The sequence below is a fragment of the Pagrus pagrus genome (genome assembly GCF_965226575.1).
Source record: "Pagrus pagrus genome assembly, chromosome: 1".
Lineage (NCBI taxonomy): Eukaryota > Metazoa > Chordata > Actinopteri > Spariformes > Sparidae > Pagrus > Pagrus pagrus.
Window position 1 is genome coordinate 3578923 of NC_140185.1, and position 25946 is coordinate 3604868.

The following is a 25946-nucleotide window of genomic DNA, read 5'->3' on the forward strand; positions in this document are numbered from 1 at the left end:
TTGCGTATTGATCTGCAGGGAAGTGTGCAGCTTGCAGAGTCTGAGCTGAAATTACTCAACACCCCGCAAACAGAGCAAACGGGTGGCACATCACTGATCTTCCCAGGCAGAACTAGTCTAGCAGTTGTTGAGGCAGGAAGACGTCAGTGACAGAACATGATCACAGTGTTCAACTCCTAATTAGAGTACCTTGTTTTCAGTGAAAAATGAATAGGCATCGTCACTAGGACGGAGTGACAGACGGATATATGTTTGTCAGGCTGTCAGAGTAACTAGACCTGCATTTGAATGTGCACGCACATGTGGGCAGGCAATGAGTCACTGATAAATGACAGCAGACGGAGTACATCATTTGGTCTCAGCTTTAACTCAATATGCCACCTATAGACAGAGACAATAGTAGTTGTTCTGTCTGTTTTTCAATCTGTCAGGCTAAAGCTTTGGCCTAAAGTGAAACATGGCTACAATTACAGGTGTCTCTCCTTTCAGAGGACGGCATTGCCGCTGTGCTACCGTGTACCGGGTTATAGACAGAATGCCAGCTGACTGCTTCTTCCCTTAATAGTTCTTGCATAGTTTGGAGCTGTGCTTTGGATCATTATCCTGTTGTAGCAAGTGATGTCAACACAGTATGGCATGGTGTTGCAAAATTAAGTGTATATGTCCTCCTGTATCATGATCCCTTTTACTCTGTCCAAAATGCCATTTTACCAGCACCAGTGTTCCCCCAGACCATCACATTTCCTCCACTATGTGTGACGGATGGTCCTCCAGCATCATTTGTTTAGCATCTGAAAAATGTTCACCTCAAACTTTCATCCGTCCAAAACACTTTTCTTTCAATCTTCCTCTGTCCATGGTTTGTGTTCTTTTGTCATCTTAAACTCTTCCTTTTATTGGCTTCAGATATGGCTCTTTCTTTGCTACTCTACCCAAAAGGCATTTAAGTTGAGACCGTTGTTTTGTGGGTACCACCTCATGAAGCTGCCTGTTGAGGACCTGTGAGGCGTTGTTCCTCAAACTATAGACTCTGATGAACCTGTCCTCAAGCACAGTTGTGCAGTGAGCCTCCCACTTCTCCTTTTTTTTCTGGTTAGAGCCAGTTATTGCTGTTCTGTGAATGGAGTAGTACACACTGTTGAATTAAATTATCTTTTTCCAATGAGCCTTTAGAACGCATGTTGCTGAAAATGGGCCTCTGTTTGCCTGTGAGCTATTCAGAAAATCAGCCATTTCCAGCCTTAACAGTCATTTACCACATTAGCAAATTCTAGACTGTATTTCTGATCAATTTAATGTTATTTTAATCGAAAAAAAAAAAAAAATGGGTTTGCTTCAAAGATGAAAAAAAGTTTTTCTTGGAATGTTATACAATGGTGGCGGTTAATAATACAACATGGGCCACGTTAGAATTAGATAAGCAAGCAAGCAAAACCCTAGTGAAGCTATTGCTCAGCAGATTGAACAAGAGCTGGACTAGTTACCAGATGTCTGCCTGTCGAAATATCACAAAATGTTGTGCTTAAATTGCCATAGCTTTGATCATTTAGGCTGTTAGACCCCCTGTAGTACAATTTATCCAGAAACTGCCACCCTACAATTTTTCTTTTCTTGCAACTGTTTATCAAGTCAGTCCTATTCATAGTTGTTTTCACTTCAAATTCAACGATCCACCAAATTAAGAAATTACACTAATGAGGTTATGTTGTATAGTAAGGTAAAAGTACTGGTATACTTGGTTCATCTGTAAATGGGTTTACTTGTGACACACTTTTCGTTCATATCAATCAATATTTTCTAATGTGGGCATTGCAGCTTGTTTCAATACGAGCATCTTTGTTCTACTCCTGATCGAATATGACTTAGATAGGATTGATTTGGAAGACTGACAAAACGTTGTCTCATTCTCACCTGTACAGCCATGTGTCAGGTCATGTGTCCTCTCCGAGAAATATAGGTCAGTTGTTGATTGCGTGTTTTTTATGTGTTTTAACAGATATCGGACTTTTGTCTCAGAGGACGCGGGCCCCAACACACTTGTTGCCACGGTGCTGGCAAAGGACCCTGATGGGGATGGGATCACGTATAGGATCACGACAGGAAACGAGGAGGGCAACTTTGTCATCGACAGCCAAAAAGGTTAGACATGTCTTTTTTTCTTTTTTTATTAATTTGTCCCTTTCTCTCCTTTCTTTTTCTGTCCATGGAAGTTCTCATTCTTAGTTACTTATCTTCATTCCCATTTCCACCACATTGCATGTATGGCACTAACGGACATCTCCATGTCGACCACAATGGGTCAGCATGGTGAGAGAGGGCCTGATCAATGCCTCTTCCAACTAGAACGTTTCTCCTCAGAGCCAGATGAACAGGCCCCCTCCTGCAGGGTGGGGGCTGCTCTGGAGTAGGAGAAGCAGAAGAAAGCAAGGACGAAGGAAGAAGAAAAACAAGATAAACAAGCAAATCAAAACAAAATGACACCAGAATAGAGGAACAAATGGATTAAAGAAACAATGATTAGATGAACAATAAAAAAAAAAGAATAAATGAAATGGCCTGATCTGACTTTCTCTCTCTCTTCCCCCTATATCCTTACACACACAATTCATATACACACATTTACCGGCATGTGTAGTAAGCATGTCATTTCTAAATGTATCTATATTTGTGTGATTATTTTGACAGATATTGTGATTGCAATATCATTCATGATTCGGGAACATTTTTGCATCACAGTTTTTATTTTCACTTAAATAAAAAATCATGATAATGTGACAGTTATTGGGGTCTTTACCAAACAAACATGCTGTCTTACATCTGGAGAACAATATTTGTGGGCCAGAGCATCTCTGCAGCACAGCAGTACTTCATTATAATGCTGTTGTGTCACACATTTAATCTTCATCAAAACATGCAGCTTCTTGTCATTTGGATATTACACTTGGCAAAATTGCGATTTTGGTAATATTTGATTAATTGTGCAGCCAAAGTTGGGAATTAATTGAGCTTCTCTGTATTTCTATCCTTTCCGCTGTTGTTGTTTCTCTCTTGCCTTCTCATGTCTCATATGTGTCTTTCTGTTCATCACTTGTCTTGCACTTTTAATAAACAACCCCCCCCAAAAAATGAGTAAAAAATAGTAGTGCTTTATGAATTATTGTTAACTTAAAATCTTGGAACTTCAGGCTGCTCAGGGGCCTGTTGTTGTTTGCTTTTACTTATGTAGATTAAGCACAAACCCTAAAATATCCACAAAGATTGTACTTTTTCCAACAGTTATTTTCACCCTGCTTTGCTGTCTGCCCTCCCTGCTATATTTAGGTACACTGTATAAATGTAAAAGCTCTGCAGTTCATAAAGTGTGCCTGAGAGGTTCCTGACAAGTACAGTCTTTCCTCTGTAATTGTTTTGTAGCAGTGGTGGCAGGGGGTAAATTTTAGTATTTATTCGGTCCATCCCTGTTGTTGTCAGTATTGGTTGTGGTGCTATTGGTAATTGAAGCACTATTGTTTATATTTAGTTATCCGATCATTAAAAGGCTACTTCCATGCACTGGGCCTGATGCTTGGGATTTTTTCTTTGTTTTGCTATCAAAATTATATTTAATTCCCATTTCAACTTTGGTGGTAATGTTGTTACTGTAGTTGTCCACCACACCTGAATGAATGTAGAGAAAACACTGCAATGTGCTTCACATAGAGTGTATAGTATAGTTTGATATCTGTCACTGTGTCCACTATGCTGTGGCTGAGGAGGCTTCAACAGATTTCTTTTCATTGCCAGAAGCATTGTCACGGATATTTAAATCCTGACAGGTCATGTCATGGAGATGGTAGAGTAATCAGCCAAAATGTGAGAAGTGCTTCCACAGTGTCTTTGTAACAGAATATCTGAAGTTAACACATCTCAGGTTTCTCTGAGGTAGAAGCAGAGTCCTGAAGCAATGTGAAATAGGAAACTGTGTTAATGATGCTGTGTGTGTGTGTGTGTGTGTGTGTGTGTGCGTGCGTGTGTGTGTCTGTGTGTGTTAAGTTGGGGGATGGTGGGAATTTCATCGTGGTTCGACCCTTTTCTAAATTGCAAACCACCTCTGAATCTGCATATCGTATTAAAGGGTAATACGATGACTTTTGCAAATTCAATTACTCAAAACTTCAAGGCACAATTCCCTCTGTTCACCAGCAGTGACATTCACTGTCAGCCAGATAGTGGTGGTCATTTTATCGAGTGGGGAGGAGACGTGTAGCTTATAACTCGATTCAGTTGGCTGTCAGATGATGAACATAGGCTTGCTTTCCATTTATTTTTGTTTGCCTGTAATTTGCATTTAGTCACATTCTCTGTCATCGCTCAGTAAAGATTAACTTTTAATTGCAAGTTTGCTTTGTATTAGAAGTTTAATGTGTCTGTCTGGATGTGCAACATCTTTTTATTTTCCTGCCAAGTTGGAATTTATTACTCTATGTTCATTCTGATCTGCAATTTGGATGTTGGTGTCATCTATTGACATTAATGGTATTTAGTTTACATTGATTAATTTAGCCATTCATCTGATAATCCGTAGGATTACCATGATGGGTTATTATGAAAGGAATAAAACATCCTGTTGTCAGATAATACTGAGTAGTGGCCGCAACTAATGATTATTTTCATTGTTAATATATGGATATTTGCACAAAACCTGGTAACAAATGTAATGTGGCTTGATACCGGTCGTATGCCAGGAGGTTCAACAATTACTGCTTGGTGAGTAAGGGGTAATGACCGAAGAGGTGTCCATTATCAGGAATTAATGGACGATGTGGAGGCCTGAACCGTCCGATGCGCAGTGGAGCCTCCGCGACGTCCATTAATTGCTGATTATGGCCCCCTCGAAGGGCATTATCCCATTATACCATGGTCACTTGCCAAAGAAAAAAAACATTGAGACAATTTGTGTATATTTTCGCATGGTTTGCGATCAAAATATAACGTTTTTCACAAGCAGTAACAACACCGGGGATGATCACTTGATATAGTCAGCTCAGAGGGACAGTCTGTAGTGGGGAGAAAACGTAGACAAAGTCAGCATACCCAGCTTTTTAAAATCAAACAGGGTTACTCACCTATTTATGAGTTATCCATTACTTGTTATGGACAGTTTAGCCAGCGGACACTTAGGTTGTAGGCTTCTCGTTGCAGCTTGTATGTTAAAAGCACCACCTTGTGGTGTTCAAGGATGCTGAGTGAGGACTAAACTTTGTGTTTTGAAATAAGATATTCAGATTTCTTTATTTAATTTATTTAAATCGTCAAGTTGTCTGCAGCCAGCTGATGCCAATGCCGTTCATTCTAGATACAGGTTATAGGGTATTAATTTAGAACAGTTAACAGGCAGTGTCACAGGAACTACTTGAGGAGTTCCAGAGACAGAAACAACGCTTTATCACAGACGCAGTACTTGCTAAATAAACAAGGCAAGACTCCAATCAGCAAAAGTACTGTCAAAGGAAGGCTGTATTGTAGTGGTCTCAGAGGATGACTCACAGTTTATAAACCACTTCTCAGGAGGGGAAACAAGGCCTCACGCTTGAGGTGGAGCTAATTAATACCAGAATTTGAGAGTAGATGAAGTTATTTTTATTGATGATCCAATTTTGTGATTTTTGGCAATGAAGTTGGACACCTGCACACAGGATAATGAGCCCAACCACACCTCAATGCTTTGCAAAAACTACCAAAGAGTCCAAATTGTCATTGACTCTCCTCCCATGAACGAATTTCGTGAGTTGAATATAATTCCAATAGTCAAAATATTAAAAATCGAATGCTGCAAATACTATTGGAATGTGTATTTCTTATAATTGTGTTGGCTGATGTGAGTGAATCCTGTCCTGCCTTCTGGCAGCTCGCTGAGGAGCACTGAGATGAAGCACTTGTTCGGCGAGACAAACACTGGGTGTGGATTTTGATTGACATTAGCTAGGTAGCTAACCCAACGCTACATTAGTGTTGCCTTCATAGCTAACAAAAAGCTTACAACGCGACGTGTAGGGTGATGGAAGCACAACATTCGTCAGCAACATTCAGTGTCAGGCTGGTCTGCTCCCACAAAGCTTTTCTGTCTCTGTTGTGATAGTTTCTGGCCTTAACACACGTGAAAATGCGATGTTTGACCTATAAACTTATCTGATTCATAACCTCATGTGGAATGTGCCGTCGTTAACCTCCAACGTTACAGTATCAGAAGCGATGCCTCCCTCCTCATCATCATCATTCCAGTGTCAAAACTCAATTTGGAGTGTCATGCTGATTGGCAATGGCAATGCATACGCCTGTGTATACAGTGTAGAGGTACATTAATATTCAGAATAGCCTGGAACATTGTCAAATGGGATAACACGAGTTATCAAGGTTTGCACAAACTTGTGGAGTCAATGCCAGCTCAAGTGCATGCTGTCACTAAAGCAAAGGGGGAACCTGCCAAATACTAAGATATTCTGAAATTTAGGGACATTTTTTAAAGATTCAGCTTTTCACTCACTTAAATTGTTGAGCTGATATTAGCGTTTGTATGAAAAAAATAGTGTAACATTGGAAACAAATCTAAATAGAAGTATCTTGACTAGTGGTCTCAGATTTTTGGACCCCACTGTACAGTATATGACATTTTATATACCCCCATATTTATATACACATAATTTCTTTGTGTGTGTCTGTAAAGTGAAGTGATGATTACTCCTGCAAAAAAACATGTTCATCTGGCAGTCCAGTAAAGGTACTAGATAGATAGATAGATAGATAGCTAACATGTAAGGTAGAACACTCACTAGAAAATGAAGGACATTCTTTTTCTGCATCAAAAACAAAATACACAAAACACAAATGTGAGCTGCTTGAATGTGCTACTCTTTATCTCACTATCACACTACATGTCTCTATTAAGCACACCTTCAGGAGTGATAGTTTTACAGTAAATCAGCTTGACAACCAGTCACATTTAGATATGCACACACACACACAGGGAAGTGAGCCTGATACAGATGCACACAAAGGCACACGCAATTTGTCTGCATCAAAGTGTGTGAGCCAAGGTGTGACACCATATTGCCTGTAATATGATCCAATATCTTGTTGCAAAGAGCCCAATATTTGGTCATTAAAACTATTTTATGATTCTTATAATGGAAGGCGAAACACATTGGATTGCTCCCACCCTCTCCAACTCATCTCATTCTCTCTCTGCTACTGATGAAAATCGTTTATTGCCTCTTCTCCTCTCTCATTGCTGCCGCCCCCCACCATACTCATCCTAAATGTCCGACAATCATTCAAGCGATTGTTTTCCTCCCTTCCGGCAGGAGCAGCCCTGCTGGCCCCCCTCTCCATGTTAATTTGCCCGTAACTCACCCCAGAATACAGTGTGTTTCCCTGAGATTTAAGGCACCCATTAGGATCCGAGCAGACCGGTCAATATGATGATCACGCTCTTCCTATTAAAACCCATAAATACAGAAACACCCGCTCCGTTGGAGAGGAGGAAGTATTTACTGACAGCTAAGGGGAAATGCTGGCGCCAATAAACAGGCTTCGATCAACTCCTTTTTTTTCTCAGCTAAGTTTTATGGCATTTTGGAAGAGGACTATATCCTTGAGAGGGAGGCAGTAGGTGAGTTTGTTTTCAGTGAAGGCTCCTAGATAACCGGTGATGAGGTAGCATTCATCGTGCTGTTGTCTTGTTTTATTTCTATTATTTAGTCTTTCCTCCTGAGCTGTTCGCCTCCTATCTATTGTGTTTGGTCTGATGTGCTGACCTGTGTCTGATCCCAGCTTTATGTAACAAACCCACATTGTTTTGCCCTCATTGTTCTCCCTGGTTCCCTCTGGCAAATATATTGTTATTTTCTCTTTCTCTCCTTCACCATTCCTCTTCGTACTTTTTTTTGGTTTTATTTGGTCACTCTCTCAACCCTTCACTTCACTTCTCCCTGTTTCTCTCCAAAATCCCGTCTGCAATTTTTTTGGCATGACGCTGACTTGGGGAGGCACTCCCTCTGTTCCTCCCCTCCCCTCCCTCGCACCCCTCGCCCCACCCCTTCTCCTCTATCCTCTCTATGTCTCTCACCCTTCTCTTGCTTCGTCCTTCTACTACCTCCCTCCTGGCTGCCTTTTATGTGAAGTGACGGCTGCTCACTGACCCCCGAGGAAACATCTTCTCCATCTCTGATAAGCGATGATATGCGCTGGCCCTGTTAACAGCAACACACACACGCAAACACACACACACACACACACACACACACACACACACACACACACACACACACTCCACATACTTATTTTATTGAATAATAAACATTCTCATGCACACACATACAATTTGACTTGTACTGAAACATGCATGCTGTTATGCCTAGGTCATATATTATACACATGTACGCATACACACATTCACACATGCACCCACACCCACACACACAACAATAAACATAAACAAACACCTGCATGTGCTCACACATACACACACAGACACTGCAACACACACACCCAGTGACACACATACACACGGCCATAACCCATTCTACAGGGACACATATCTCATAGATTAGAACAGACGCTTGCTGTATGCTTTGTTCTTGGAATGTCCTAAAACCTTTTCCATGTCCCATTTTCAACCACTTACTCAGCATGTGTTGCTCTCATCTAAGGCTTTTAGGCCCTATTAGATGTTTATGCCAACCAGAGGCAGAGTAAAGAAGAGATCGGACTACAGGGCGCCTCCGGTGCTGCCTGTATATGTAACACAGTGAGCAGGCCATAGCCTCTCTCTGTGTCCGCCTGCTGCCTTTACTGAACTGGTCACATTTATCTGGCCTTCTGTCTCAATTCATTAAGCATGAGTGCACTCCATGGCGCTGTTGGAGCAGCGTGGGTGGAGAGAGAGAATGGTCGACTCGTGCTTACTATCTAAATGCATATTTGGTATGGATATGTATGCCTTTTTGTATTTATGATTCAAGGTACTGAGAATCCAACTTTCTGATATGATATTCAAATACATCTATTAGTACTGCTAATATTTCTGCCTCCACTACTGCTGTACCTATGACTATGCTATCCCGTTACTTTGGCTACTTTTGAATCTGCAGCGCATAGCATTAAAAATTAGGTTGAAATTTCGAGCGACCAGAAAGGGTAACACTTGCTGTTCATAATAATAGCTCCTAGAGATAAAATGAATGTCAACATTTATTGTAGTACTTAAATAATCTATATTTAAATGGTTACTTAATTTGTACATTTATCTTTTGTGACCAGTTTTTATTGACTGACGTCAGTTGCTCCTTTATGGAGGAGAGAATTGTTCTAATTTTAGCTGCATTGTACCTCCTATTTTTATTTATTTAACATGATCTCTCTTAAGCCCATTTCACAATGCAACCCCTATCAGCCCCTGCCACACACCATACAATAGTCTATTTGGGTTAGTGTAATGAGAAATTGGGAGCAAACCATCCAGGCTACGGTCAGTTTAGAATATGGGCAAATAGCTTTTTTTTAATCGCAGTAAAGATGTCCAAGGTGGCAGATTTGGCCTGAATATATCCAGCTACTGAAATGCCAAAATGATTAAGTTTATATGTCACCTGTAATCACAATGTAGAATCACAATGAAATATAATCCCACTAGTTCCATCAGTTTGTGCATTAAAACACATTTAAACAGAACAGGAATAGTTAATATGGGTATAATATAACTTAAACTAAAACAGCAACACTAGAAATATAATAAATAAATGTTCATAATAAATAGCCCAGTCCACTTGAAAAAAGGAGCAGAGTGAATTGCAGACTTGAGTGCACAGGATATCAGTAGGTTGTGCCTTATACTACAGGAGCTATGCTCGATAGACTTCTAGTTATTTATCAAAGTTGGCCTGGATCTTTAGACATTTTATGTGAAGTGTTTTCGTCATTATAATTATTGATTTCTACTGAACTTATATTCAACCCCACAGCATCTGGCAAACTTCATATCATGGTCTTGAGGTTAATATAATTTGTGAAAATATTTGCATAAAGGTCTGCTCTGTTTAAATAGTTTCCCCGCATCAGCCAAGTCATACTGACACTGTCAGTACTGGTCAGTACATTACTGTACATACACGAGACAGCGTAGTAGGTCAGTACAAATTATAGGCAATTATGAAGTCTTTGTCCAAAAGTGTGTCATACATAAATATCTGCTTAAGATGCCAGGCTTTAATCAAAGTGGAAGGCTGGATGGGTGGAGGCCCTAGATACCGAATCATTTTCTATTTAATCTCAAAACCTTTTTGAGTACCACTCAAGAATAGTCTGTGCCATAATTTTTGGTCTAGTTTACTTGTAAAAGTTATTTTGTACTGCTTTGCCTATTCTGAAGTCACACAGCTCCTCTCCACTGTCATATGTCAAATAAGGTAAAAAAAAATAATTAAAAAAAGGAATATATATATATAATATAGTACCATCTTGGCTCTGGTAACAATTCCAATACTCAGCACGAGTGGCCAGTGCAGCCACACCTGCTAGCAGTAGCAGCTAGATGTATGTATTGCATTTAAATGGACTGCAAGTGTTGGTCCCAGGAAGAGAGGGAATGAAGCCAAGATCCTTGTTTCTAAGTCCTGGCTCTTTCACATCGCTTACACCCGATAGACAGACAGTGTTCTGCAAAGGCAGACCCACCTGTCTACATCAGTGTAGTGAAGGTAGAGCAGGTAAACATTTTTACTTTCCTTTGAATCAGTTTTACAGAGAACTTGTTGGTCATCACATATTTCAACCCTGTTAGAGTAAACTCAAAACTGTATTTCTTAAGAAAGCTTAAGAAGGCTAAATTACCATGCCAAACCATTTGGACTGGAAACATTACAAACTGGCATGAAGTCATGCATGGCCCAGGACAGGAAGGCTCCCCAGTGGGTGATTGAAGCCGATCAGAACATCATTGGTACCCATTTATTTAGCATCACTGATATCGGTAACGTGAGGTGTCTTGAGAGACAACAGTCTGTCCACCCTGCTTCCTTCTGGCAAAAGATACAGAAGTATCTGCTGTTGTTCCATCACACTCAGGAGCAGTTTATTGTCTCATGCTGTGAGACTCCTGAACTCATCCTATACACTCCACTGAAAAAAGAAAAAAAAAAGTGTCTATTTTGTGTGGGGACTACAGCTTACAGTTCCTTGTACAACCCTGGGTTGTAGAATGGTAAATCAATTAACCTTGAGTGAATGGGTGTTGAGCAGGTACAGTAGATCACATGATTGGCCGATGAGCAGCTGAGCAGGGTGGAGCTACAGGACATTCCTCCTTGATCCTTTGCAATGAGCCCTATCAATTTTAGCATGATCAGCATACAAAAATAAATAAGTAAATAAAATAACTATTGTTATGGTACAGACTTTGCCTTGCTTAGTTTTCATGAAAATAACTGATTGTTCCCCAGATGGACCTTTTAGTAAAAAGATGATGTATACTGTACATTTACAAATGTTCAGAGGCATGCTGGTCCATAGCACAGGGATTGGGAGAATCTGTGATATAAACAAGTGATAAGGGCACCAGCTTCTGCTTTCTTAGTTTTCTCAATGCGTTTATATATGTTTATTTTATATTTTTTCTTAATTGGTGAGCCAAAAGGGAATACCACAGTCTGAACATTATCCAGCCCACCAACAGCCACCTCAAATGATAGAAAAAGGACAACAAATAGTTAGGATCTGGGTCTGTGTAGCCAGGGTTCCTGTGAGCTTGACGATTTACCAACTTGTGCCAGGGAATAACACACACAAACGCAAAGCACCATGAATACTGTGTTTTGACATGTAGCACAGACTGTGTGCACACATAATTTAGTGTGAAGATCTCATCCTGTTTACCATCCGCTTCTTTTGTGTATCACAGTTGCATGGTAACAAGGATCACATTTTTGTAACGAAAAAGTGTTGAACGAACAAAATATTCAGTCCTTAATTTTTGGGAGATAACAGGTAAAAATGGCACCGTTGCAAGATTTCAAGACTTAATGGGGCTGATTCTTAGAATGTCAACATTTTGGCAATGGGAAACATTTAGAAATGATGTTGTGTATCTTTCATATTAAAAGCATTTATGTTTCACAGTGGTCAAGACAGCCTACAACTGCATGCATGCGGTAGATTTGTGTTAAACCACAGAATCTGGACCCCCTTAACACAAAGGCAACAAGTTGGCCCCGTAAAATAACCTAATAGCGATAAATTAGGCTATGTGATGGATTAATTATCCACATACAAGCTTTTGTAAAACATCCCCTCAGTTTTCTCTGCACACACAGTGCTGGGTGGCTGTAGTCTGGCCTGAATAAACTCACCGTTGGGGTTAATCGTACTCGGCATAAACCTCTGCAGCAGTGTTTGCTGAATATAATGTTTGTGTGCTTGCATGTGTATTTTACTGTGTAGGTGTGTGTGAGTATGTTTATGCACTCATATGTGTCATTGTACAATGTGTGTGACACGTCTTTCTTGACGCAAAGCTTCCTCTCCTTACACCTCTATGGCTATAAATTGGAATCTTCTTTTACCCTCTCACTCGTTCCCTCTCTGTCTATTTTTACATCTTTCCCTTACACACACACACACACACACACACACACACACACACACACACACACACACACACACACACACACACACACACACACACACACACACACACACACACACACCTACTCATACCCTTAACCATGGACAGCAGTGCCAGGGAACCAGCCATTGTGACAAACACCTCGAGGCAGACACCCCCTCCATGGCAATCCTCCATCTCTTGTGCAACAACACACACACACACACACACACACACACACACACACACACACTCAATGGCAAACAGGGGACACAGCCTACTGTACAAGAGGAGTTCAAAAATTCTGAATGTGAACAATACTAACTTGAGCACAACAGAGATTCTCCTATTTGCCTGATCCTTCTTCCTTTGTAATTAATTTCCAAAGACTCATCTACAAATAATTTACTGGAAATCTTCCTTATCATTAGTCATGCTGGTTCAGTAGCTATGGATGCACACACATAAAATAAATAATACAAATCATACGCCATCTGCTGTAATCTGTCTCATCAGTTCCCTTGGTCTGGTAAACAGAGATAGAAGCATGAATGTGACGCTCACACATATGTATCTACGATAAGTGCACATATGATTTCAATTCCAGGGTGTCATATGAAACAGCAGCCAAATGAACACATAACATGCCATAGCAACTGCCCCTGCCGCTGAAGATAAGGAGGATGTAATAAGTGCGTCTGCACTTTTAGCCCACACACAAACTCTCACACAAACACACACACAAAGTAAACAGAGCACCAAAGGGTGAGATGAATACAGAGTGGAGGAGAGTCATTCAAAGCAGAGTGTGAGATGCAGATGAGACGCCTACAACGGACTGAAAGAGAGTCAGTAAGAGGGAAACAGAGATGGGATGAAATGGAATGCAAGAATGATGCCGCTAAAAGGGAATACCAATCAATTTAACTATTTATATGTTGTGTAGCCATAATTAATGAAATCTCTCTCAGAGCTTAAAACTGACATCAGAAAGTCTGTGTCCACCAGAAACTTCTTTCTCTTTCATGGCTTGGCTTTTTTCTGCTTATTTAGCGAGGAAACTATTGTGCCTTTGTAATAGCAAAGAGTGTTAACGGTGATGTAGGTTATTTTCCACCTGGTTCTTACTTTTCTATGGGATCATATTGGTTGTGTTGGTTATTTCATAATTTCTCTACAGATTGCCTACCTCCTGGTTGCAGAGTACTATTTTTTTTCCTCTCAAGTAGACCTAATGAGCGAGCCCCATCGGTTAATCCAAAATCAAATCTTATCTATTTATTTAGCTTTTCTTTTCTTTTTCTTTTTTAAATCTAAAAACTCAATAAAGATGTGTGTAAAGTGTTCTTAATATATAGTACATACCACCGAAAAAGTAGAATAAGACACATCGCACCACCATGAAAAATTGCTTTTCCCCTGAAAAACTCACTCACCTGCTCCACCCACCCTTGCCAACATTCAAAATCAGTGACACTGTCTGTGTGTGTTCTAACATTCCACTTCAATGAAAAGACTTGCGGGACCGACAATCGGGGCAATAAAACACCTGTGCTTTTGTTTGCTCTCCATCCTTTTTGTTGCTAAGCCAGTTTTTTATCATGTGAGAGATCCTCATTTTGTCTCTGGCCTTAGCCTTGATTATCTGTTCTAGCTCATGTGTGGTATGAGCTGCACCAATTATTGTAAAGGCTGTACCTTTAATGTCAACCCAGAATTTGAGGTAGACAGTTAAACTGACAGGATCTATAGTGTAAAGATTGCAATAAAATGTTAAAGGTTTGTACTAAACTTTCACATAAATCTCTTGCTCTGTTACTTTGGCGAATATCTATAATGCTCAATTAGTAGGATAGATTGGGTCTGACATTTTTTAGATCATGAATGGAAATCTGACAAAGATGTTGTGACTGCTGTCCGCACAGCTCTTACTGATACAGATACATTGGATAATCTTCCTGTTAAAGAACACAGTGTTTGTAAATGGACCATTCAAAGACAATTTTGTTTTGGGCATTTTCTCCTTTTATTATATCAACATTGTAGACATGGACAGGAAACGCCACTCAGCCCCATCATCACAAATTTGGCAGATGCTTCTGTCACATGCACATTTACATGCTGAGACCAATTTTTGGTATGACATACCGCTGAAGCACATGTAAATGAAAAGAGCCAGGGATTGATGCACCAACGATACAATTAAGGGCCAACACAACTGGACTTTGTAGTCAAAAATAAATAAATGTCTTTGAATGGTGTTCTTTAACAGGAAAATTATCCAGTGTATCCCATGGGCTGCAAAGACTCTTCCATAAATTCTATCTTCAGTCCAGAGTTCTTAACTGTACAACCTGGGCAGTATAAACTCGGCTTGAGGTACATTTCCAAAACAATAATTTACACACTAATTACTCAGTTACACAGAGAGTTACATATGCCAATACCCATTATGATGTCATGGCAACCAAACAACTAAAACACTGAGAACCCAATGTGTTTTTAAGTAGCTGATAATAATGCCAGGCCAAATAAAAGAAGAGATGTGGTAAAATGAGAAGAGTGAACCCTCATTTAAATCAGGAGGGAAAGTGATGAAAGACCAGACAAACAGCCCAGTACATGAGCAACCCTGACCTTGATCTCTTGAGCAACCAGTGCTCTATAATGCCATCATTACCATGTCTGGTAAACATGTGTCAGCCTAGTCTTAATAGTTGCAGTTAAAGTAAATGTATGTATTGTGATTTGTTTTACCCTAAATACCAGAGAAGACACATGTAACCATTGCAAACACTGTATTGAAAGCTTCCTTCATCTCACAATTAAAGGTTGAACATATAGACAACCAGTATTTACCAATGTAATAGCAGTAACAGCTCACTGCAGGTGTGTTAACCACTTGTTATCCTTATGTTTGGTTACAGGATTGATCCGTCTGCGCTCCAGCCCACCCCCTCACCTTCAGGGTGTTGAATATGTCCTCAATGTTACAGCAACGGATGACAATGCCTCAGGCGGACCTCAGGCCTTGTCATCCACGGCTCAGGTCATCGTGGGAGTGGACGACGTGAATAACAACAAGCCTGTCTTTGAGAAAGTAAGACAAGCAATGGCACACTCACATCATTAAACCTTGTTTTGTGTTGCTCGATGTCTGCCTGTGTTTAAAACAGTGTTGGATGAACATCTGCTCCCCTGGTTGCCATGCAATTTTTTGCTCTTCCTATCTCATTGTCTTGATGTAGCTCAATGATTTCACAAACCATCCTTTTCTTTACTGGTTGTCTTTTCCTGCCCCTGTCTATCCCATCTAACTCTCCTCCATCACTCCTCTGTCTCTGTCTCTATGTCTATCTCTGCTATTTATTAGGCTCTATCTCTCCTCTCCTGAGGAGCGATTAGCAGACTTGACCCCTCGTCTCTGCTCTCTCGTCTCTCTCCTACATCATCTCAGTCTTTTAATTAAAGCTTTGAGGGATGTGGCAGAAATCCCGACCGACCCGCTCTAGAAGCACTACATCTCCACCTGCTTTTTTCTTGCCATGTCTCAATTTTAAATGAGGTGACTTTCAAGCCCCATGAGGTATCACAAGCCAAGATTAGGAGCGGGGGCTTGCTGAGTAAACCTTGCTCACTCTCTCCTGGGGGAGAAATGAGCGCCAAGTGTTTCCCTTTCGGCTTCACCTCTTAGCAGCAAGAAACAGAGGGACGGGCAACAAGATGAGAGTCAAGAGAAAAGAGAGAAGAGGGATACAGAGGAATTCCTGGTCCACAGTGTTTCATGTGCTCTGTATGCTCAATTGTCTCTCTCAGGAATCTCCTGCTGGCATCTTTTCTATGATTCATTCTTTTCTCTCTGCTGGCAGGATGCTGATTACAACAGACAAACAAACCCCCATCCCCCCTAACTCGCCATGCCTCTTCTGAGTCAAAGAAAGAATTTTCAAAATAATGAAAAGGAAGGATCAACAAATAACGTGGATACAAATTTATGAACAAAGAAAAAACATAATAATAGATGGAAAAGAAAATCTTGGACAAACACAGATGTTTACTTGTTTGTCTTATGTCAAAGGTTGACAAAGAATCTGAGGGAACAAATGCCAAAGAAAAATGTGTTGAGATTCTCAGTTAGTAAAGACATCCGAGGTTAGTTGGTGTTTCCTCTGTAGCTGGCAGCCAGCAGCAGGACACTGAAGCAGAAAGGCCCTTTTATCTTATTTGATGGCCAATGTTATAACACACTGTAGCCTCTCTGGAACTGAGAGCTGGATCAGTGGACCAAGAGACACACACACAGACTTACAGATACAGAGATACACAGGCCAAATCTTTTGGATATAGCCAGATCTGGCATTTCCCTCTGGCATAAATATTAGACTTCACACACAAACACATGCACAGGCACTGACTACATTTATTTATTTTATTTTTCAACACCCTTGCGACCCTCTCTCGCATAGGTTTATTCGCATACATTCTTTGATTTGTACTAGCACCAAATACCCAGGTTGGACAATTATAAGATACTGTGTAGGAAATTGAGGGCAGAGAATTTTGGAGAGTGCATCTCTCACTTCATACCTGACTACACTTTTGAAAACAAAATAAACACATGAACAAAAATAACTATCCGAAAAAGCTGCTGTAGTGTGTATAATGAATTCACCACATGGGGTCTCTTCCCAGTTTCCACTACTCAACTGGTTTGTTCTAACATACAGGAGCAGCAGGTGTAGGGATCCACTTATTCTGAAATGAGGATTTTGCTGTCAGTATTTGTGGATTTCATTCAGTGGATCAGATATTGGTCAGAAGTGACTGATCCATTGTAAATAGTTTATTCATCACTGTCATTACAAAATTAGGTTTTCATGCTTTCATATATACACATTATCCCTAATGGATTTTAAATTCTCAACAATTTAAAAAGAGAACAAGTATCAACTTGGGAATTTTTTTTATCAGCCCATACTATAAGCTGAGATATATAAATCTATATGAGCAGGAAACAGTTGGACTGGTTTATTCCTGAGTGGTTGACTACTTGAAATTCCTTTGCTCTTCACCTACTCCAAGGGTAAACCCAGCGAACCTGTGGAGGAAACCAACTGTGGTCTCATTCTTTCGGTCTTTACCCAAACCTCATGATCACAGGGGAGGGTAGGAATTTTGATCATTTTGTATATCCAGAAGAGTCTGGAACATGGCAACCTCAACCTCACATTTCATCTTATGCTCACACGTGAGCAAGATAAAGTTCTTCAACCTCCAGACTGTCATCACAACGGCTACACAGCAAAAGCACATTTTCTGCAGAAAGTGGACAAGTGGACCAAACCAGACACTGGCTGCAGCTAGCGATTCTGTCCATGTAAATCCAAGTATAGCAGAAGTGAAAAATATTTTTGGATCATTACGAAAAAACTATGGCGGGCCTCCGGGAGTCTAGTTAATTAATGGGAAAGACTTTACAGGTGAGGAGGCACAGTAATTATGGCAATTCTCTGTTTATATGTGGTATAGAATATCTGGTCAACACACCCTGGCTGCTTTCTAATTGACTGAACATTTGTAACACACAAACACAAAGCATTCCCTTTGACCCTTCTGATTAACTGCATGGGTGAATGCCTGCATGCACACCTGAATATCTTTGCCATGTCTGTAATCTGTCTGAGGCATAAAGCAAAATATGAAGCACTGGGAACATGAGAAGACTAAAAAAAGGTTCCTGTCATTTATTAGTTATCAAAGGAAAGCATCAACCAGCAGTACTGTTGGAGTACTTGGTCTGTGGCACATCAGCATCAACCTTCCACTGAGACTGGATAAAAAGAAAGAGATGATGGAAACAGTAAGCGAGAGAAAAATGAAAGACTAGATCAGAGCCGGCCCTCGGCATAGGCTGTATAGGCGAATGCTAAGGGCGCCGTTATCCACGGGGGGAGCTGCAAACGGTGGGAGAAAAAAAACAACTTTACCAGTGTTATTGCTACTATTATTTTGAAATATTATATAAACCCACAGCAACATAACTTCATAGCAAAGCCTATTAAATAATGGAGAGGCCTTTTTCCTGGGTTCCTGGCTGGCTCGTTGCACTGTACCTGCCTCTGTGAGGGTGGGGGGCGGGGTCGAGAGGCGAGTTGCCTGAATCTGACCTGACTGTGACCTCAAGACCAAGAAGGAGATTTATTGATACTGTAGCAGAATCACAATGTCCAAAAGACTGAAACCATCCGGCGCCCAGGGAAAGATAAGGAGGAAAGCAGAGGAAGAAAAACATGAAAAACAAAGAGGTACAGTAACGTCAATGTGACGAAGTGAATGAAATGAATAGTTCAATGCATCGTAGTAACCATTGTTGGAGCAGAGTGTTAACTTGCTAGCTTATGCCGGACGATAGTAGCATTGTTTAATAATCAGTAAATGGCAGAGTCGATGTAAGTTAATGTTACTCCACCTTAAATTCATCAGGGACATTTGGAAAGTTAATGTCAGGCCTGTTCAGGTGTTATTTTACCCTGTTGGCTGTGTTTTCCTGCGTGTATGTCAGTTAAAATGCTATTAGTTTTCCATCCCCTTTATAAGTAACATGGTAGTTGTAAGCCTTTGGTTTATTGTGTCACAGTTTGTTTGATCATTCATAGGCTATACATATATATATATATATATATATATATATATATTAATTTCACTGCACTTTGCTGCTTTTTGCACTCTGGTTAGACTGAATTGCATTGCAATGACGATGAAGTTGAATGAATCTCATCGTATTTTCATTATTAGTCTTTATTAGTCTTATGTATAGCACACACCAAGCATCTGTTTTTTATTAAAATGTAACATCCAGTGGTCACAAATACTTCTCTTCTCTCTTCAGATGCACTTTTAAAATATTTCACCACCACCCCCAGTGACACAGCATCAGGTGCTCCTGTCCTCTACCTCAGCACAGCAGAGTGACGATATTCTTTAATATGTTGGTGCAATAAATTTTTTATATTGTATTTTTCATTTATCACTTGTTTCTTTCTTCAGTTTTTATTTGGTGTGATATTTTTGACTTAGAAGAAATAAAATCTTGAAAACATACATGCAGTTTATGTGTGAGTGTATGAAAATTGATTGTGAATTTGACTGCGATGCAAGGGGGCACCAGCTTAAATCTTGCCTGGGGCATCAAGAAAGAAGAAGTGGGGTAGAGAGAGCGAGTGAATCCATAGAAGTGTTTAAGTGAGGATAATACAACTCTTTGTGTGTCTGTTTAGTCAGTTTAGTGATTGACAAAAGCTTTGAGGACCCAAACAGAGAGCAACTACCTCACATCACATTAACAACTGAAAGAGCCTAATTAATTACTATGATGGCTCCAAGAATTCATTTGTTAGAAATCATGTTGTCATGTCATGTACACGAGTAACACTGCTGGTTTGAATGTTTATGAAAATGTGCTCACGAAACTTTTCTCGTGAACGTTTTCATAAACCTTGTATTTGTAAAAGCCTCCTATTTGCGCTTGTGTAGTGAAGTGTAATAATTATTCCATAAACACCTTTTAGTTGTAAAAATATCAGCCAACACAAATGTTAAATCAATATTTCCCCACTGAGCGCTGTGCCATCTTCACATTCCGTGTCCTGGAGCGCAGCGGAGAGGGCCGGACTCTTTGGTAACTAACTGATCCAGTGATCATAATCAACGGTAGAAATCCAAGATTGAATCAAAAAGCATTAAAGAATGAATAGCCTACTGTTCATGTTTCACCAAATACGATTTTAGTTTTCATGTAGTTTGTGTGTGAAATCGCTGCAGTGGACACGACTGCCTGGTGCACTCGGTGTGCTCTGCCGCACAGAGCACACTGGAGACAGTGCAGTCTCCACACACACACTCTGCCTTCTCCAGTCAGCTCATCTGGATCATCCTCACCACCTGCAAATATGCATTGTATGATTTATGAAAGCCTGTAAATAAAGTCAGTGACAGCTCTCACAGAATCGTTACACTCCATATCCTCATTGTGAGTTTTGATCATGATGCAGGCCGAGTTCACCGTAACTACACTTCAATAAATAAATAGTGTTCACCTATCAAACTTCCATTTTCAAATGATATCCCAGGCTGAGGGATACAACTGATTGTCGCGCATAATTTAAAAAACTTAAACGTTTCTCGTGCGCACAAGATACATGCTTATGAGAAAAGATTCTCATGCTCACAAGAAAGTATCTTGTGCTCACGAGAAACGTTTAAGTTTGTCCCTTTACAGCCCCATGTCCCTTTAGGGGCTGTTGTAAGCCTAAAGTTAGGGCTGTCGCCTGCAACTCACTAGTTTAATGTAGTTCTGCAATCTGATTTGGGAATGGAAGCCTGTATGCATGAGCCTTTTGCTGAACCTGCTACCTTTTTGGTTTCCAGCTCTTGCACTTCATTTTCACTTGTTGTTAAATTATTTTTTTAAAAATGTTTTCTCATGCAGCTGAACTATAAGCTGCCAGTTTGAGGTGTTGCCCCCATGTCCAACAAAAAAGACATGTTTTGGACAGTACTAAACATTTGGTGCCAGAAGATCAGCATATTACTTAAGCACAGGAGCCACAGTGAAAAAACCTATTGAACACCTTCGTCCAGTGGGTGCTGGGACAGGCTTCAAGACCCCTGAACCCACTACCACTATCAACCTTACACAGGACAAGCAAATGTAGAAAATCAATGGATGGAAAAGGTGCAGGACTCAGGCTTTCTGCTTTCTTTATTTATTCAGCCTTTATTTTGTGTCCATGTTACGCTTTTTGTCCCACCAATAAATAATCTTTAATCTTTCCTTTCAAAGCAAATAACACTCCACCTCCCACACACTCTTGCTTGAGTTTCGATAGAATGGAGTATTGATCTAACTTTCTCCATACTAACATTGCCTGATCTTCTCTTCCTCCCACCTGTCCTCTCTGCCCGCTTTCTCGCTCTCCTCAGTGTCAGCAGTACCGAGAGAGCACATCAGTCCTGGAGAACCAGCCAGCGGGAACTTTCGTTCTGCAGGTTCATGCTGTGGATGCTGACGAAGGCTCTAACGGCAGGGTTACGTACGGCTTCATGCACAAAGACTCCACTGTGCCTGCATTCAGCATACACCCAGACACCGGTACTGAAACACACACTTACTCACATTCATTTGCACAATCATGCACGCACATAAGAGTATAAATAATTTGATTCAAGTGGGGATTCTTATGCAGGTTTAATTCCTTTCAAGACATCTGTCCCACTTGATAAAGTGCAACAAGGCATGCAACGTGCTTACAAATTTACAAGTCTACACTTTAAAGCTAAGATGTCATAGATTTCTTTTTAATACAAGAAAATCTAAAACATGCTATATATAAAGGATTAAATGTAGGCATTGGATTTGCATTCAATGCCTAGTGGGTACAGTAGAATTTAGATCTAGTTTAGTTAGTTTATTTGCTTTTGAAACATATTTCAGTCTAACTAATAGTATTCTCACATTTTCAAAATAACAACAGAGAAAAAAGCAGTCTTTGCTACATGAAAGTTTGTTTTTATTTTATTTTGTCTTCATGAAATGTGCTCTTCAGTAGTCATTAATAGAAGAATACTGGCAGAATGGAAAAAGTTATGCAAGTTTTTCTACTTCTGATAAAAAAACAAACAAGCAAATAAATAAATGAATAATGAATGAGCTAAAATAACATTATAAAGAAGGACAATTACTTTATAACTTACTGATTCAACTTACTGATTCATTCTTGCTGAAAAACAAGATTCCACCAGGAATCTGCGTTAGGGCCACGATACGATTGCGGGAGGTGATGGCGGCCATTCTAGTCAATGCTCGTGTTTCCACCAGCTGTGCCATGGCATGTCTCAGCAGCATCCCAGAAGCGGCTCTCCGCTCTGCTCTGCAGAGAATACGCGGCGAGTCTATCTTAGGGAGATGACCGTAGTCACATCAGGCTGGACTGAGCAGATTGTGCCAAGCAGGAAGCAGCATAGTGCATCCAGTCAATTTTCTAAATAAAACACCCTGTACTGTTTCGGGATCATGTTTCACTTCACTACATCGAACAATGAAGTACATTTACGTTTATGTACGTAGCCTACTCTCCCATAGTAGAAGCACAAAAATAAGGAGAGTGTGACGACGAAATAAAGCAAAATAGCGTCACATACGTAATGTCATAGACAGGTGCCTGGTGCGGTTCAGAGCTCCTTTGATAGCAATGTTAACACTAACACTCCCGGGTGCTCCGAGCAGCTAGCTGCAAGCTACTAGCTAGCAGCTACAGTTAGCAGTTAAATGACCTACAAGTAAATCTATCTGGCTATCAGGAAACTCTGTAAATCAGTCGAGAGAACTCACCCAAGTTCCATAGTGCAGAATTAGGCGAAGGACTACAGAGTCACCATTCACCCTTTTCCAAGTCAGTGTACTATCAAAATTACTCGGAAGCTGTTAATTGAACTTAAAAGTAACATAATGTTTCCTTAATCTAATCTGTTGTTAAAGATGTAAAAACACATGTACTGTGTTTTTTTACAGTGGCCTCTGGGTGAAAAAGTTTTGATTTGCAGATGTCAATGATATCTTCGTTAAAATCATTTCTAAAATGAATAATTACTTCATAATTGTCTTTGGACTTGATGACTGATAACTACTTTTGAAAAACTCTCATTTCTTCTCCTATTCGGCTCATCATCTGCTCCACTGTCTTTAAAGTTTAGCTTCCAGGCAGACAGAGGAAATCATTTAAGTGTTAAATTGCAAATGCTCTGGGGACACAAATCCAAGCAGTGTTTGGTATAATTTAGCTGTCTGATCAACCTCATTATCTCTGTGTCTCTAGGAGTAATTGTGACAGCCAGGAAATTTGACCGCGAACGCCAACGGGAGTATGCAGTGACGGTGACTGCCACTGACCAGGCAGCTGACCCACTGATTGGCATTTGTCAGCTCAACATCCTTATCCTGGACCAGAACGACAACAGTCCCAAGTTTGAGAACATTCGATATGAGTGTAAGTAGACCTTGGTATAAAGTGTGTCTGGTGACTGAGGGGGCTCAACTCGCTGCAAAACTACAGTTAGAGAACACACAAATGTGTTCTAAAACTGAAAATCATTACTGTTTCAGCTGGCAACATTTATTTTCACAACATTGTGGTGGCATGATTTTAAATTATTTAAGGTATTAGCTATTCCTAAAATTGGCCATTTACAAATTGTGAGTGTTCCTCAGTATTTAGGGTCCACTGGAGTTCTCCTTTGTGATGTATCGAAATCCATTTCGTTCTGCATGACTTGAAGTGTTTTTGTGTTTTCTGTATTGGACTTTATGTCTCATACGTATTTTGTCAAATTGGTGGATGTGTTTCTTGACTTATTTTATTTTTATTTTTGCTTGTGTTTTCTCGAGCTGCAATGCACTGAGCTCACTCTCCCACTGTACTGAAAAAGACTACAAATTAAGGCCTCACAAAACCACTGAGGCAGAAAGCGCACTTCTTCTTCTTCTGCCACAGACTTCCTTCGTGAGGATACAATGATTGGGACTAGTTTCTTGCGTGTGGCAGCTCATGACGATGACTTTGGAACCAATGCAGCCATCGCATACTCTATGTCCAGTGAACAGCCGGAGTACCTCAGGGTCAACCCCCTGACAGGTTGGGTGTATGTCAACCAGCCCATTTCTCAGGTACACACACACTGTATACAAACAGATAATATCAAACCACTTTTGGGTCAGTTTGGGAGAGCCTTCTATTTAAAAAGTTTAGATTATACAGTGTGCTATGTTTCAGTACAACAGAGATGTAGAGCAACATATGACATCCTTCATCTCTTGAAGATAATCGAGGGCCCTAAGGGGTAATCCTGCTTATGGGGCCACTCAAAATTGCACAAAAGCAATGAATCCAACAATGCTACTTCTCCCAGCACATGGCCAGAAAAGCAAGTGTATTTGCATTCAAGCACTTACTGTGTTTGCTGAAAGCGAGGGAGCAGAAGTCCAGTGGCCAGTAGCAGACAAACAGCCTGAATATGTGATAATGTCTTCACTGGAGCCTTTTGTTTGGCATCAGGAGAAATAACATTACTGATATTTTCCTTACCTCACTGCCTCTAACCCCTTGCTTCACTACTAGTAGGAAAAACAATCTTGGTGGGATCATGAACAGGCAATAAAGGAAATTGCCATGTAGGCTGCTGGTCTATGCCTTAGATGAGTGCCATACTCATGAAAGCCCAAATAGCAACAATTCGCCATCTTTCAGCTCCAAAAGCGATGCATGTCTGTATCCTCAGCACCTGGCACCCTGCCAGTATTTTTGCCAGAGAGGTTCGCTTCAACACATCGATGTTTGAAGATGCAAAACTTTTCCACTAATGAGTACAACTGCATAAACTGTGATACACGAGCAGGCACTGCCTACACGTCTATTTTAGCCTATGCCAGTGTGATGATCTCAGCTGTCTTAATTACTAAGAGCAGAGATTGAATTTTAAAACTGCATAGCTACAGAAAAATCATGAAATATTTTTTAGAGCTATACAAGTAAGTCTTGCATTTGTGAATTTGAATCAACCTTTAAAATGGCAAAATGTGTAAGTAACCTTAATTTCCGTCCTGCTTAAAGCAGAAGGCCATGAGCAAAACGGAAGAAAGTGAACTTGTCATTCATTTACATCTGCCAATTAACTGAAGCTTGGATTACAGACTCTTGGTTAATTTATTTTCTTTAGTTACTAATATAGATCATTTCCCCTGATTGCAGTGGCTAAAGCTAATTCCTCTTGTAAGGGTAACACAACTCTGCTCAATCAATACAATTACCTTTAAGTATGTTGGTGTTTACCCAAATGCAGTCTACAGTCAATGTTTCCCTGCACAGATGTGTGGAAAATTGATTGCTGAAATCTGAGTGGTCTAGATTTACAAAGTTTATCACTCTTTAAGGAAGCTTAGGTCATCACTGTGTCATGGTAATTAACAGCATAAGAAAACACCATCAAGTGATCTCTCCACTTCTTTTTCTGCCACAGAGGACCTTCATCACCAGAGAAATTGTGGCTACAGATGGGGGGAACAAGAGCAGTTCAGTGGAGCTGTCTGTCACCATCACCAATGTGAAGAACCAGCCTCCACAGTGGGAGAAAGACAGCTACAGCGTGGTCATTCAAGAAAACACTGTCCGAGACACACCCATCGTGGTACATTGGGGTGGGAGTATGGCAGGTGGCATACATGGGAAGCAGATATTGTTGTACTTTTAACACATACAAG

At 40.3% G+C, this 25946-nt stretch overlaps 1 protein-coding gene across 1 annotated transcript in view; it reads left to right on the top strand.

Moving 5' to 3' along the window:
• LOC311257956 (neural-cadherin) overlaps positions 1–25946 on the top strand; it is a 316443-nt gene that overhangs the window by 124382 nt on the left and 166115 nt on the right. The window contains exons 7-12 of the mRNA XM_084353949.1: positions 1997–2139; positions 15562–15734; positions 21617–21785; positions 23509–23679; positions 24184–24356; positions 25706–25873. Of these exons, the coding sequence (XP_084210075.1) occupies positions 1997–2139; positions 15562–15734; positions 21617–21785; positions 23509–23679; positions 24184–24356; positions 25706–25873 (997 nt within the window). The remainder of the gene's footprint in view (positions 1–1996; positions 2140–15561; positions 15735–21616; positions 21786–23508; positions 23680–24183; positions 24357–25705; positions 25874–25946) is intronic.